The 14,330-nt window shown below is 45.6% G+C and overlaps 1 protein-coding gene across 1 annotated transcript; it reads right to left on the bottom strand.

Annotated features, from left to right (window-relative positions):
- Window positions 1-159: 159 nt before the first annotated feature.
- On the bottom strand, window positions 160-13,031 carry mntb (MAX network transcriptional repressor b). Its single transcript, XM_079171273.1, has 6 exons — window positions 12,737-13,031; window positions 9,320-9,923; window positions 9,162-9,203; window positions 8,683-8,794; window positions 4,077-4,269; window positions 160-3,887 (listed from the first exon to the last, which is right to left on the bottom strand). Exons 1-6 carry the CDS (start codon window positions 12,807-12,809, stop codon window positions 3,079-3,081), a joined length of 1,833 nt encoding a protein of 610 aa, XP_079027399.1. The 5' UTR covers window positions 12,810-13,031; the 3' UTR covers window positions 160-3,078.
- Window positions 13,032-14,330: the final 1,299 nt, after the last annotated feature.

Below are 14,330 nucleotides of genomic sequence, written 5' to 3'. Positions count from 1 at the left end.
ATGTTTATTACCTGTGAGTTACTTGTATTTTCTATCTTTTTGTATTCTTAATCTCACTTTTCGTAAAGACAAGTAAAAAAAAAATGTTTTAAAAAGCTTCTCAACTGCAGTTTGTCTTTTTTCACACAAGACCAATAAATACAGGAGCAACATGTGTAGTAAATGTAATAAGATTTATTAAGAATCTTTATTATTTCATCAGCATCATTCTTCATCATTAATATGTTTTATTCATTATCATCATTATCTTAAACAGTGGACAGTTAGATCTAAAAGGCAGCCCAAAGTGTACAGGCGATATATAACTTAAAACTTTCTCCATAGGGAAAACATGTTTTTATATTCATATATAATATCAATGTAGCATGAGGTCCAAGATCCTGCCCACGTTATACAGTATTGTACATGGTCCCAAAAATAAACAGAATAACAAAAAAAAACATTTAAACAAAAGAAACTAAAGGGCAATCTACATGCAAAACAAAAAGAAACGAGCATTTAAAATTTTAAGATGCATACACTCATATGCCAAAACGTGCATACCATCACAACTTCACAAATCTCTCATACGTAAATACAAATATTACAAAAAAGTCAAATCGTATATTAGACATGTTATCAAGAAAAGAGCAACAACTTTTTTTTATTTTTTACTTTTTCCACTCCACATCTCAGTCCAACTCACAAAATGGAAAACTTAAAAACATAAAAAAAAGAAACAATCATGACAGTAAATCTTTGTCTCTTCCATTCGCTCAATGTGTTCGTGTTTTGCCGGAGTTGTCACAGTGTTCAGGAAAACTGAGTATAGGCAGGCACACACGATAGCATTCAAACAGGCTCATACCATAAATCGCCTCTGTGTAAAAAAATATCTTGCTTGCTACACACACACACACACACACACGCACACGCACACACACACACACGCGCACACACACACACGCGCACACACACACACGCACACACGCGCACGCACACTCCATCATGCACAGGGCAAACTGTAGAACCAACAAACAGAGCCATGCTACAGGTACAGTAGGATTAACTATAGTACAGATTATAAAACATATTGAATACAGTCACATATACAGACATAACGTACAGAAAACAGCAGAAGAGGCGACGTTAACTACGGACACATACGACGATGGGAGATTTCATGGTGTGACATGTATAGGCTGGCAAGAAGGCTGTAAGGCCATGAACGTTTTGAGTGTGTGCACAGACACACACACACACACACACAAACAGAAAAGAAAAGTGGGTGTCAAAACACATTTTCCTTTTTTGTAATGGAAACATTGTGAAACATATTCTTCAGAGGATTTGGCGTAATGTTTCATATCGTTTGTCGTCAAAAAGAAATGTCATGTCGCTGCCAAATTATTCTTCACAAAACTGCAATATGTAGTAAACTGTTTTTAGGCCTGAAAACAATACTTTCTAACATTGTTTTGTGCTGTATCCCCAATTGTTTAATGAGAATATGTATCTCACCTTGTTTGACGAATAAAAATCTTAACTCAAGGTCCATTTGCTGCCCTTCTGGAGTTTCATCCACACCTCACAATCTTACAATCTTCTCAGCAGTTTGAGTTACTCAGGCGACCGTTTGGGATGTAATGCAGGTAAAAAAACTTCCTTGAGTTAAGATTTTTTTTCTTTTCTTTCAACTCAACACTCAACATGTCTCATCGTAGATTTTAAAAGCCTGTGCAGCCAGGAAGTTTGTGTTGTGCCGCAGGTATGTGTGTGTGTGTGTGTGTGTGAGTAACATCAGAATGCGGTGTGGGATGAGGCAGCAGAGGGAGCTGTTGCATTAGAGTGAAGAGGACCGTGGCCCGACAGGAACACCTGTCACTGAATGTTTTGAGAGCAGCTGTACAGGAGGCTTTTTTTTTTTTTTTTCAGTCTTTCACATTAAACTCACCACACACATTTGAGGCATTTGGGATAATGTAGAGTCTCGTTCAGCATCGTGTCAAAAACAGTCTGTAACAATGTATATTTCAACTGCCTGCATTCATTCATTACTTTTTCCTCCTAACTCTTTAAGTCGTCAACAGGCCGGTATGCTTCTGTATGTTAAGCAAACCACGCAATCATTGCCCCAATTCTGCCCCTTTAACCCGGCCGCTCATATCTGGAGTTGCTCCGTATTTAATAACAGAGACGTAGTGGATAAAAAAAACTCCATTGTTGAATGGGACACGTGACCAAAGTCAGAGGTCTGTTTTCTTTTTTTCTTTTCTTAAACTGCAGATCAGGTTTTATTATTGCACTGTTCAGGCTTTTTCTTAAACTATTTGCAAGGTGTTTGGTGCCACGTGGCGTGGCAAGGAACCCTGATTTGAAGGTAAATGGAGAAGGTTTAACAGTCACTTCGAGGAGCAAGACCTGGATGCAATAAACATGAGTAAACAGTGATGTAAAAAAAGTGAAGAACTGCATCAGAAACTGACAACGCTTTCGCTCAACTATGTAACGTGAGCTACTTTCCACCGGTCTGTAATTCATTAGGATCCGTGAGACCACGGAGCTCCTCCTGCTCTCAAACACATCAGTGACATTATTCCACGCGACGTCATGATTTTACGAGTATAAAAAACGGGCACATATTGAATCACCAACAGTCTAACGACAAACAACCCTCTTTCCCTCGATGAGTGGATGAATAGTTAAGGTAAATCCTTGATGCCTGAGTGTGAACTGAGCTTATTATGTTAGTGCTTCTGGTTGTAAAGGAAGGAGGGGAGAAAAAGGAAAGGAAGGAGAGCAGTAGGAAGGAAGAACAGAGTTCCTGTCTTTGCAGCGCAGACAAATGTCATATTTTTTTCACAAACAATGGCCTGACCCACTGACTGCTTTAATGTTATTGTTCACAAACTAACAGAGCTGTGACCAAAATATCTCTGGAGATTTTCCATCACAAGTTGTCCAAAAAAACAACTGATGTTTTTCTTTTGTCAATTCTTGTGTGCCAGAGATTCTCTGCAGTTGATAATTGATAGGAGTGTAAAAAACGTTTTCTCTCCTTCAACCGACTCAGTCCCGCGTCTATGTTGTGTTTTACCTTCAGGCCAGTTTGAGCGTGCCGACGGGGAAGGTTGGGACTGTAACCATGGTGACAGGGTTGAGGACGGCGGCCTGTCCGACCAGCTGAGGGTGGGGGGCCAGCACGGCGGTGGGTTTCCCCAGCGACGGGCTCCCCTGGCTGATCACGGCCGCACTGTTCATCTGGGCTCCGTTAGTGTTGGCTTGAGGATTGGCCTGGACGTGCGGCAGGGCGTGATGGGTGAAGGTGTGAGTGATGTGGCCCACCATGGTGGGCTGGGAGACGGACACGCCCTGCGGGTAGAGAGTCGGGAGGTGGGATTGGAGGGAGCCTCCCAGGTGAGCCACCGGGTGGACGGTGATGTGTCCGATGGGCTGGGCGGCCATCGGCTGGTGGGCGCCGGCAGCCGGCGCCGCCGCCATCGGCTGATGGATGGAGGAGATGGGGCCGGGCGACGGGGCGATGTGCGTTAGATGCTTGTGACTCGCCGGCAGGCTGTGATTGACAGCCTGGATGACCGATGGGTGGGACACGGCAGCGTGAGCGATCACCGTGGACTGCATCTGCATCGCCGGGGGGTGGATGGGATGGGCGGGCTGCGGCGGGGGCGGACCCGGGGCCGGAGCGATGGCGTGAGGAGGAGCGGAGGAGGACGAGGAGGGCACGTTCAGGACTCCGGAAAGAGGCAGGGTGGCGTGCTGGATCGACAGGTGATGGTTGAGGAGCGGCTGGGCTTGTAAGATGGGAGGTGTCGGTTTGGGGAGAGACGCGAGAGCGGGAGGAGCAAGGACGTCCTCGTCGATGTCCTGCTCAAAGTTGTCTTCTCCTTCTGTGGACCAGAGAGGAAAACAGTCATCATGGAACCATCCCACAAACAGAGTGTGTACATGAAGGCTTATGTAAATATGTGTGTGTAATGTAAAACCATCATGCAGCACGTGTGTGTAAATTTGAAGATCTGATATACGAGACTGGTCGGTGCATCTCTTCTGCGAGTCGCTGCATCTCATCCCCGTACCTGAGGCGGTGGAGGTGGAGACCTGGTCGTCCTCCGGCTGGATGGTCTGACGGAGGACTCGGTCGATCTCCATCACGTCCATGCATTGGCTGAGCTCGTTCTTCAACTCGGCCAGCCGCTGCTGCGTAGCGATCTTCTCTCTGGCCAAACGCTCCATCTCGTGCTCATACTCCTTCTCCTTACGCTTCAAAGTCTACCAGAGGAGATACAGACGGCACGGAAGATTAGGATCACGAGCACATCTGAAAACACTGGAGAATAAATCTCAGAGACAATCGCAGTAGAATTAAGAAATTAAGACTGGTACGTTGCTGGTACATGTACTGTATTAATTCTCAAATAAAAGGCTGTCACAATGGTTCACATTATCATCTAAGTTCTGCATAATATTGATTTCAACAGCATTATTTTCACCCGCACAACAACAGTCATGCAATAGTCGACCTTGGTCGCTCCGAGCTTCTCTCTAACAATAAGTTAGTCCTCACTCACATCATTTGTTCTGTTCATTTGTTGTGTTTTTCCTTCGGTGTTAGAAGCCGTTAAAAGTAGTTTGCAGACATTTTCAATAAAAGCCTTTTTGAGGGGAGTGGAGGGATTATGCCCCGTGAAATACTGGCCATGAGTTAATATGAAACAGATGGAGGAGTATTGAAATATTAGTGTGAGTTTGCATTAATAGCCAACACCAGCAACAGCAGATTAACACGGAAAACATGAGCAGATTACAAAACAAGGAAATGAAACATACTTTTAACAACAGAAATAAATAACATGTTCTGTCTGGGGCCATTATTACTACTAGAATGTACCTTACGTACAGGCTATGAAGCCAGAAGTAGTTTTAAATCGTTTAAAGAACTGTCATTGCAACAGAAAAGAGAATTAAGACCTTTTTTTTTTGTCTGTGTACTCTCAGCCACTCCCACATTTCTCCCAGCTTGCACAATCCTGAAACAAAATGTTCCCCACGCGCTCTCAGTTTCATACGCCAGAAGGAAGCCACGCACGCAAATTCAAGCATGTTCGCACTGCTTTTGTTGGGGGTAATCGACCTAAGCTCCGCCCATTTCCTGGATATCATGCTTGTTTTTCGAGACGACGGGGTCAGAGCACGAGTAATCGTCCTGTCACCTCTTATTACCACCAATCACTCAAGTTCGCCACCATCCCAACAGTTCTGAAGTGAATGGATTACTTTAGCCTGAACATTGCAGTCATTACACTTAATTATGAGCACAGCGCTGTCATGCGCGGAGCTGCACGTGTGTTTTTTTTATAGATTTACAAATGAAACAAGGAAGACAAACAGCAGTAGACAAAAAAAAAAAGACAGAAAACAAAACAGGTTTTTAAAGAGCCCTTCCGGTCCGAGCATGTGGCCTCTGTGACCCAGTTTCTGTGTGGCTCAGCTGATGCACCAGCGCCACACAGTATGATAGGATAAGGTCATTAACAGATTACTAGGGAGGAATGAGGGGGGGGGGAGTTATGGGAGGAAAATTGTGTGGGGGGGTAAAGAAGGAGGTCGAGAGGTGGGACAGGACGGGCTAATGCATTATGTTGGTTACCAGAAACAGAAACCATTCAAATGCTGGTAAGCTTGTACTGGTTACATCACTGCATTACCAGACATAAATATCCAGCTGTTGAATGCTCAACGCTGTTAGAAAACAGTCTCCTGTCCTGCGAGAGAAAATGAAGGACGGAGATGCGAGACCGGGGACATTAAATGAGCACATGGAGGAGACATGACACATGATCCCACTACAGGAGACTCACTTCAGTGGAGCATGAGCTGTTTGCTCTCTGCACGCATGTGATGACCTCACTGCTCCCAACCCAAACTCACAGCGACCGGTGAACTGTGAGGTCACGAGTGACAGGGAGGTTTGGAAACCACAGCCAATCAGATCGAGGCCGTGTCACATTTACTTAAAAAAGGTGATTCCAGCCGCTTCGTGCCCGTTATTTCATGTCTGATCCATCTGTCGTAAAACTCACTGAATAATGAATATAGTGCCTCTACAGCTGCGTGTTTATGTGCTACATGTGCATCCATGAACATCCCGTCAAAGGTCTTAAAACCCAGGCACCATTAGGCCTGCAGCACATCACCAAGGAAACAGCTGTCACCCATAGCAGTTTCCTTGGCAACCTCATCCGTGAGGATTTGGCTGCTTGAGCAGCAGTTTGTAAAAAAAAAAACATAAGGAGCTATCTAATTGGGTGAAGCATGGAGGTAATTACATGAAAGGAGTGATGTGACTGGTTGGTTGCCAGTCGAGTTCTTCAGACCCCCCCCCCCCCCCCCCTCTCTCTACACTTCCACCCCCCCCCCCCTCCTTCTCCTTCATCCCTCGCTCCCTCGACACCATTCCCTCCTTCTACCCCTCCTCCCCTTCATCTATACCTCCTTTATCCTTCCTCTTCCAAGATGTCCTCCCTAAGAGGAAAGAGGTGAAAAGGACTCAAGCGTGAAGAAGGTGTGTTAATCACACATCCGTGAGGACGTTTTCACACGGTTGGTATGAGGAGAAGGAAATGCTGAAAGCTCACATCAGCATAGCCATTGACAAAAGACCAATATAACAAGAATTTGATTGGTTTTTGACATCACACACACACACACTCACACACACACACCTGTGCAGACAAACATGGATTACCAGACTACAGTTGGCCTGGCCACCTGCTGCCTGTTGCGATGGTTACCAGGAGACAGCGGGGAGAAACGGGCCGAGAAGGACCGAGGTGTAGAGAAGAAAAGGTCGAGACAGACGGGGTTTTAAAAGACAAAGCAAATCGGATACAGCTGTCGCAAATCGGCACCTCCTCCACGGAAACGCTGCTGTAGCCGGCACCTATCACGGCCTCTCCGCAGTCTAGAGGTGCAGAGCAGATCGGAGTGGGTGGGCGAGGGTGACGTCACCAGGCTTGCGCTAGCCATGTGCTCAGATCTCACATGGCTCAGGGAGAGGGAGGGGGAGAGGGAGAGGGAGGAAGGTTTACACGAGGAGAAGCACCGAGAGAGAGGAGGTGGGGGAAAAGGAGGGGGCGAGCCACTCGTCTACAATAAAACTGATTATATTCTAGATCACAGGAGGAATACACAGAGATAGACATTCAGCTAGAAGCAGTTTGGGATTAGTGCAGCGGTGTAAGCTTGTTTTGGTAAATAATTCTGTGTTATTGTTATTGACTTTCAGTCGAATCATATTGGTTATTATTTTACATACGTTTGTAGTCCAAGTCCAAATGAAAGATTCCAGGTTAAAGATTAGGTTTTACATGTGAAGCGCTTCGTTAGATGTGATGAAGTTGAGGGAGTGAAACAATTAATTGGGTTTTTAAAGTGATTTCCTTGATATTGAATAATCCTTTAAATAATGTGTGTATTTCCCCACTAACCAGTCTCTACTGAGGGAACTACTGCCGGGTACTGTGTGGTATCTACTGGTAGCTGTGTGGCTACCCGGACTGCAACTAATGATTATTTCTACTATTTAATTATTCCCCTAATTACATTTTTACAAAATAAGAGAAGAGGAGCTAACCCTCACATTTGAGTAGATGTAGTAACTGAATGTTTGACATTTATGCTCAATAAATCATTATGTTATCAAATCTGTTGTTGATTAACTGTCGACTGACTAATTGATTAACTGTTTCAGCACTAGTAGATCCTCTCAACAATGTTGGCGTTTGTTTTTGTGGCTGATGAATAGTGACCCGTCTTCTGTAAACCTTCTTTACGTCACATGGAAACCTTAACTACACTGTATGGATTTCCTCACAGCATCATCTCATGTCAAAGAGTCCAACCCTTATCTGTTGTGCTCCCTGACGGCTGGCCCACGACTTTGAAGCCAGTCTTATTTTGAACAAGTTCTTCCATCTCGTGGCCTAATTCAGCTCCTTTCCACCGACTCCCCACGGCCTATTCCACTGAACTCTCCATCGTGAAGCTTCTACTTCACTAAAATAAAAGGAACCTCTGAATCTGGCTCCAGGCTGCCATTCATTTCTACCACAGTGCAGAAGTCATCCCTCTTCTAAAAACCCACCTCCCCAGGCTACACCGTTACCTCCCCCACACACACACACACACACACACACACACACACACACACACACACACACACACACACACACACACACACACACACACACACACACACACACACACACACACACACACACACACACACACACACAACACCCGCAGCAATGCAATGCTACTTCTCCACCCAACTCCCCAAAACAATGTCACTCCTTTATTCTTTACAGTTATTTAGTTCTTGGGACAAGCAGAGCCTTTTCTATAGACACACTTCATGACGCTATATGACTAGAAGGTGGAGTTACACAACAACACTTGATAGAAATGTCAATTAAATACACAAAAAAAGGGCTAAATGGCTAACAAACAAGCCTGTGCTGTACCTTGAGCTGAACCGATCCGTTCAAGACCGGAGAAAGATGAAAACAATAAGATGACAAAACAGGAAGCGAGCAGCACCCAGAACAATGTGTCGCACCAGTATGTTAAGGCTTTCAGCCTTTTCCATGCCGGGAAAGCTGAGAAAATGTGTTGAAACTCTACCTGTATGTAACGCAAAGCGCTGCGGAGCACACTGAGGTTGGAGGTTTTCTTCTCATCAACATTTGGAACGTTCTTCTTCAGCATCTCAAAACACTCTTTGAGGTGTGCTCGCCTGAAGGGCCAAGAGTCAGAAACGAGAAAGGGTCAAACTTTTTGATATGGTTGTCATTAGCTTACTGTCTTGGAGAATATTCACCATCAATTAGCAAAAGCTTGCGAGTTTAAACCAAGTTGTGGTCATCAAAAAGAGACCGCATGACTCCAATTTTACATGCCTGAGACGGATTTCATGGTTTTGCATGGGTTGAGGAAATGTAATTAACTTTTGGGCTGATGAAACTCTTTCACGACAAACTTGATAAAAACACAAAACTTTGTGTGAACGTGGTGGTCAAGGTAAAACAAACATGGCTGCTTTCCTTTATTTCTGATGAGATGACACCAACAACAACAACAACAAGTAGTTTATTATGACTAACCTGTTCTTCTCCAGTTTATTATGCACCTCTCTGGTCCCCGCTCTGGAAACACAAAATAAATCATCAATACAACCATAAACCAACGTACATTTTTTAACACACACACACACACACACACACACACACACACACACAAACAAACACACGCACAAACTGACCCTCCTGGTCTCCTCTTCCCTTCCATCCCCCTCAGGTCCTCCATCGTCACTCCGTTAGGCCGCGGCTGAGCTGAAGGTGGAAGTTGATGGGGGACCAGTGCATGTAGAGAGCCAGATCCATTAGTGCTGATGGAGGCCGAGTACTGAATCTGAACCTCGGGCTTTACACTAATGAGCTGCGGACTGGTCTCTACCTTAATCTGGTGAGTGCACAACAGGTGAGGAGAGGGCGGCTGATGCTGATGCTGATGCTGCTGCTGCTGCTGCTGCTGTGGGGGGGAGGAAACCATCTTGACTGGCGGTGAGCCGTTGAGCGACGTTGCTGCCGCCGCCACCGCAATCTGCGTTGCGAGCGGAAAAGGCGGCACAGAGGGTGTGGCGGTGACAACTGGGACCATTGGGATGACAGCGATGGGGACTTGAGGAGGTGGGAGAGAGGGGGGAGGAGGCGGGTGGTGCGGGTGGTGCAGCTGTTGGCAGTGAGTGTCATGGCCCCAAGCGATGTGGTTGGCTCTGATTGGCTGAGACAACGCCGTCACAAGTTCCACGCGCCGCGACTCTGCCTCCCGGTTGATGAGCTCCTTCTCTCTGCGCTGCTCCTCTTCTGTGTGGAGGCGGGAAAAGAAGACGAACAAATGAGGACAGAGGATAAGAGTGGTTAGAAGAAGAGTTCAGATTTAAGATAAACTCATAAATCTGCCTCTCATACACTTACAGACAGTCTGCAACGACACGGATGCACACGCAAACGTCCATACTTAATGGAAATCATCAATAACTTATAATTTATCAACATCAGATGAATGATGTAAAGGTTTAGTCTTCAAGTAGTCATTGGTGTGCACGCGCACACACATGCACATGCACATGCACACACACACACACACACACACACACACACAGAATGATGTCATCAGGCAATTGGATGGTGGGGAGGGGGAAATAATCAGAGAAATCAAGTCTGCATCCGTTCCCTGACTGGAGAGAACCCCCCTCTGTCTGCGCTGCGATTGGACCGTCCCAGCTCCGAGCATGCTGGGTTACATCAGGCTCGTCTGACCAGCAGCATAAGGACTGATGTCAAGGAGCCACTCTGCTGGCCTGGGTCAACTGGATAACATATAAATTCAAATTTAGCTTCGTTGCAAACAAAACAACAAAAAAGCCCAAAAATTTTAATCTAAAAAGTCCCATCGTAGGGCGGGAATGTTCCCACGCTGTGCTCGTGTTGAGTACGCAGCAGCGCGCACACACACACTGTAACCGCTGTGAGTGAGTAGTTATTGCACACCGCACCAGGCCGACTGTGGAAAGCCCTCCGTCACCATGGAAACAGCAGCATTAGAAACAAGACGATCCCAGGGATTCCTCAAATCTGCACGATGCCAACACACGGCCCAGCCATTTCCACCATTACAGAGGAGATAGAGACACCACATGGCAACATGCCTGGCTGCCTGTTAAGTAATACTTTCAGTTCTTCTCCACGTGTCACTGCAAACCTCTGAGGACGCAATTCTCCTCTCACCTGCCGGTCTTCTTCACCTCAGAGAAGTGTGATGCATGTGCCTTAAAAATATCACTCTGCACTTAAGAAGTCATATGTCGGAGTTTTTAATTTGTGGGATTTGTCAACAATTGAGTTGTCTATTAATAGGGCTTCCTCGGAGTAGAGATGTGAGCTCATTAATTATTAATGAGCTCACATCTCTTCTTGCTGAGCAGTGGAAGTGCAACTCCCTCTTTGGGATGCACTACGCTTGGTTTAAAGTCAGACTGCATGGGACATCATCGTAGTACCTCGAGCTGAAATAAAACGCCACTCATTCTGTAGTTTCTGATTTGCAATTAATCAAGAAAAGAATCATTTGGTGCAGCCGTAATCGTATCATTCCAGATATATATTCTATCCAGACTCTTAAGAGAGTTATCAAAGTCTCTGCTTTACAATCATGGAGTTTAGCCTCCTCTCATGTATAACAGGCCAACACCGTTCAATGCTTTAGATTTTGCATACGCATCCCATATTTTGATACACGTGAATATTTTAAAAATTGCCTTTATGAGAACATGATTAGTGCAACTGTATTGCTTGGTTCTAAAGGATACACTGGTGTTGTTTTAGTTTGCAAATAGGACACAAAACAAATTTGACACAGAGGGGCCAAGTAGCAGAAGGCAAAAATAACATCCAACACACTGACATATGTTGACATTTACTGGTGTATACAAAAAACTTAATTTTTTACTTTTGTAGTACAATCCACATATACCATGCTATGAGCTGGCAAGTGCACCCAAACGTAAATATAAGTTATGCATTGAGAGAGGCTGGGTTTCTCTCTCTCACCCGCCACTGTCAGTAGACTGAATGGGAAGGGAAGGGCGGGGACGAGGAGTGCGTGCGTGCGCGTTGGTGTGTATCTGGAAGAGGAGGGGGGGTGGGGGGTGCACGTGGTCGTTGTGGGCGGATCCTAGCACGCGGTAGGGTAAGTATGCGGGGGGAAGGGGGTTGATTTGTCTGACACGTCATCAGAAGGGAGAAACACGAGAAAATCCCCCCCCCCCCCCTCCTTCTAGCGAGTCACGGATTTTTACCTCGACTGACTCATCGTGTCAAATAAATATAAGGAACGCAAACAAATAGTCTAAAATGCTCGCACGCAGATAAAAAAAGGGAGGTGGAGAGCGCGTGAGGGGCCCGCCCCAGTGTGTGTGTGTGTCACAAGATAGCTGAGCAATGTCAGGGTATTATGTAAAGAGCAGAGCTCTGCTCGACACCGCCCTGCCGGGGCTCGACGGGCAAGAAAAAGAAAAAGAAATGGGGCAAATCGATTGTAAGAGCTTATTTGTAACATATATGTGAACCTCTGTTGGAAACTATCACTCATTTTAGATTGGGGGGGTGGAAACACGTGCATTAGAGCTTTTAAATGTATATACACTGCCATAAACTGCACACCATACAGCGAGATACTTCATGACAAAGATACAACAGATACATGGACCACGGCTACTGACAGGAACTCCTCACACACACACATGCACGCACACACATGTACGGAGTCACTAGTGTTCAAACTGTCACGCACACACATGAATACACACACACCGCGAGCGCGCAAAGTAGTTCCGAAAACAACTTAGACCGTTTCCGCATTAAGGGGAGACACATTTGTGCAACAATTAGCGACTCGGAATGCGCAGATAGTTTGCAGGGACTTCAGTCTCTTTTTTTGTTTTGCATGAACAAAAACTGCAGAGGCTTCCGTTCATCATAGGCGGGTCGGTTGTAAAATGCAAGCCCCAGTCGCCGATAGTAACGGGATACGGTCCCCCCCTTAAAACGCAGTTTAGGATGTAACCCGCACTGTCACGTACGTTCCGCGCGATGCACCAGTCTGCTGTTGAACTCACCACGTGTGATCTGTTGTTGCTGGGCTTGCCATTCCAGATATCTGGCCGCCTCCAAAAGTGTGTCGATGCTCATTGCGCGTAAAACCCTCACGACAGGCGACCCGGTGGCTCGGGACGGAAGGAGGAAAAAGACCGAGAGGGTTAGGTAGGTAGTGTCCCGGTAGGAAGCGCCGTGTGCACGGTTCACACCCACAGGCCCGAGCTTCTCGTCCCCTGTGTGTTGCTCCTGATACCAGACGGTCGATTTTTAATCCGGCCGAACGGAAAGTAGATCCTCGCATACGTTAAAAAAAAAAAAAATAGGATTGCAACAAGATGGCGATGCGAGCACGGGAATACACACAACAAGGCGAGTCGTGTTCTCGTTAGGGCCCGCCCTCCAAGATTCCTGCCCCGCCCTGTTACTACGGCCTCTGACAAAACCCGGCGACCGCCTCACACTATACGACTCCGCGCTGTCGTCTTAGCGCTAACCTTTAGCTCTCTCAAATAACGTAAAACTTCACATTAAAACTATTTAAACCTCTGTTTAAAAACGTCTGGATCAAAAATGGGTCACGGTGTACTCTCGTACCTCCATGGGAGTCGAGAAAGGGAAGTCCGCTTCATGTCACTGGTGCTCCGTGTTTTCGTCCTCGCTGCTGGCCCGCAGCGCATGAAGAACAATCAGGCATCGGAGAGCCAATCAGCGCTCAGAACAACAAGGCATGGTGCTGGTCCACATGGGCACCCGCCCGGCCCGAGCGCGGCTCATTTGCATGGCGAGAGCGTGACTGGCCACCCTGCTGTCTCGGGATCGGAGATGTCAATCAAGCGACGAGGGGCGGGGCTTACTAGTGTCCGCGTGTGATACTGGCAGAGACAGGCAGCCGTCCAAAATGAGCGGTTATCAATATTATTATTCAGTTGGTTGATGATTAAGCCTCATGTAGCAACCATACTAATAAGTTAACAAGTTTAAGTTTAAATACAAACGAGGATTTATTTTATTACCATAAGTTCTTCAATTTTACAATTAAAATGTGTGGGGTATTGACAATAACGTGGTTTTATTAAATTATCCCAGATAATGTGTTAGAAGCACATATTGAGATCAACATTTAGATTAACAGCTATTATGAGATTATAAACTGCTGAGTTTACAAAACATAAAGTAGATATATTTTAGTTTCTCTTTTCTTTTAAGGAAATACATAAATTCTTTGCTACATTTCCTTTGCCACCTACAAATAATTTACATTAAGTGGCAACCAAAAGACCTCAAAGATATGTCTGAATGTGTATAAGAACTTGCAGTTTCTTATTTACGTCTATCTCTCTTTTATGATGTCATTCATTTCACTTTACCCGTCGTTTCAGTTTACCGCATCTCTTTCACAGATTTTTTTCAACTCACACCCACTGTTTCTGTCTCGCACACTGAAAAAATATTTAGCGTCACAAGTATTTCCTCTCTTTTTTATTTCCATCTGGTATGGTACATGTGGTCTACTTCTTATGTTGCATATTGCGATGCAGTGACTAATGTTGGATGTATTCTGCTGTCTAATTATATGCAACGTGTGATGCATGATGTGGTGGTTTGTGCAATATA

The sequence above is a fragment of the Pholis gunnellus genome (genome assembly GCF_910591455.1).
Source record: "Pholis gunnellus genome assembly, chromosome: 13".
NCBI lineage: Eukaryota > Metazoa > Chordata > Actinopteri > Perciformes > Pholidae > Pholis > Pholis gunnellus.
This window is presented reverse-complemented; position numbering and strand designations above follow the sequence as displayed.

Coding starts and splice junctions, on each gene's coding strand:
- mntb (XM_079171273.1), bottom strand. CDS start 12,809: ATGAGCATCGACACACTTTTGGAGGCGGCCAGATATCTGGAATGGCAA. Junction 9,924..12,736: donor GCAACAACAGATCACACGTG/GTGAGTTCAACA, acceptor GCCTCCACACAG/AAGAGGAGCAGCGCAGAGAG. Junction 8,795..9,161: donor AATAAACTGGAGAAGAACAG/GTTAGTCATAAT, acceptor TTGGCCCTTCAG/GCGAGCACACCTCAAAGAGT.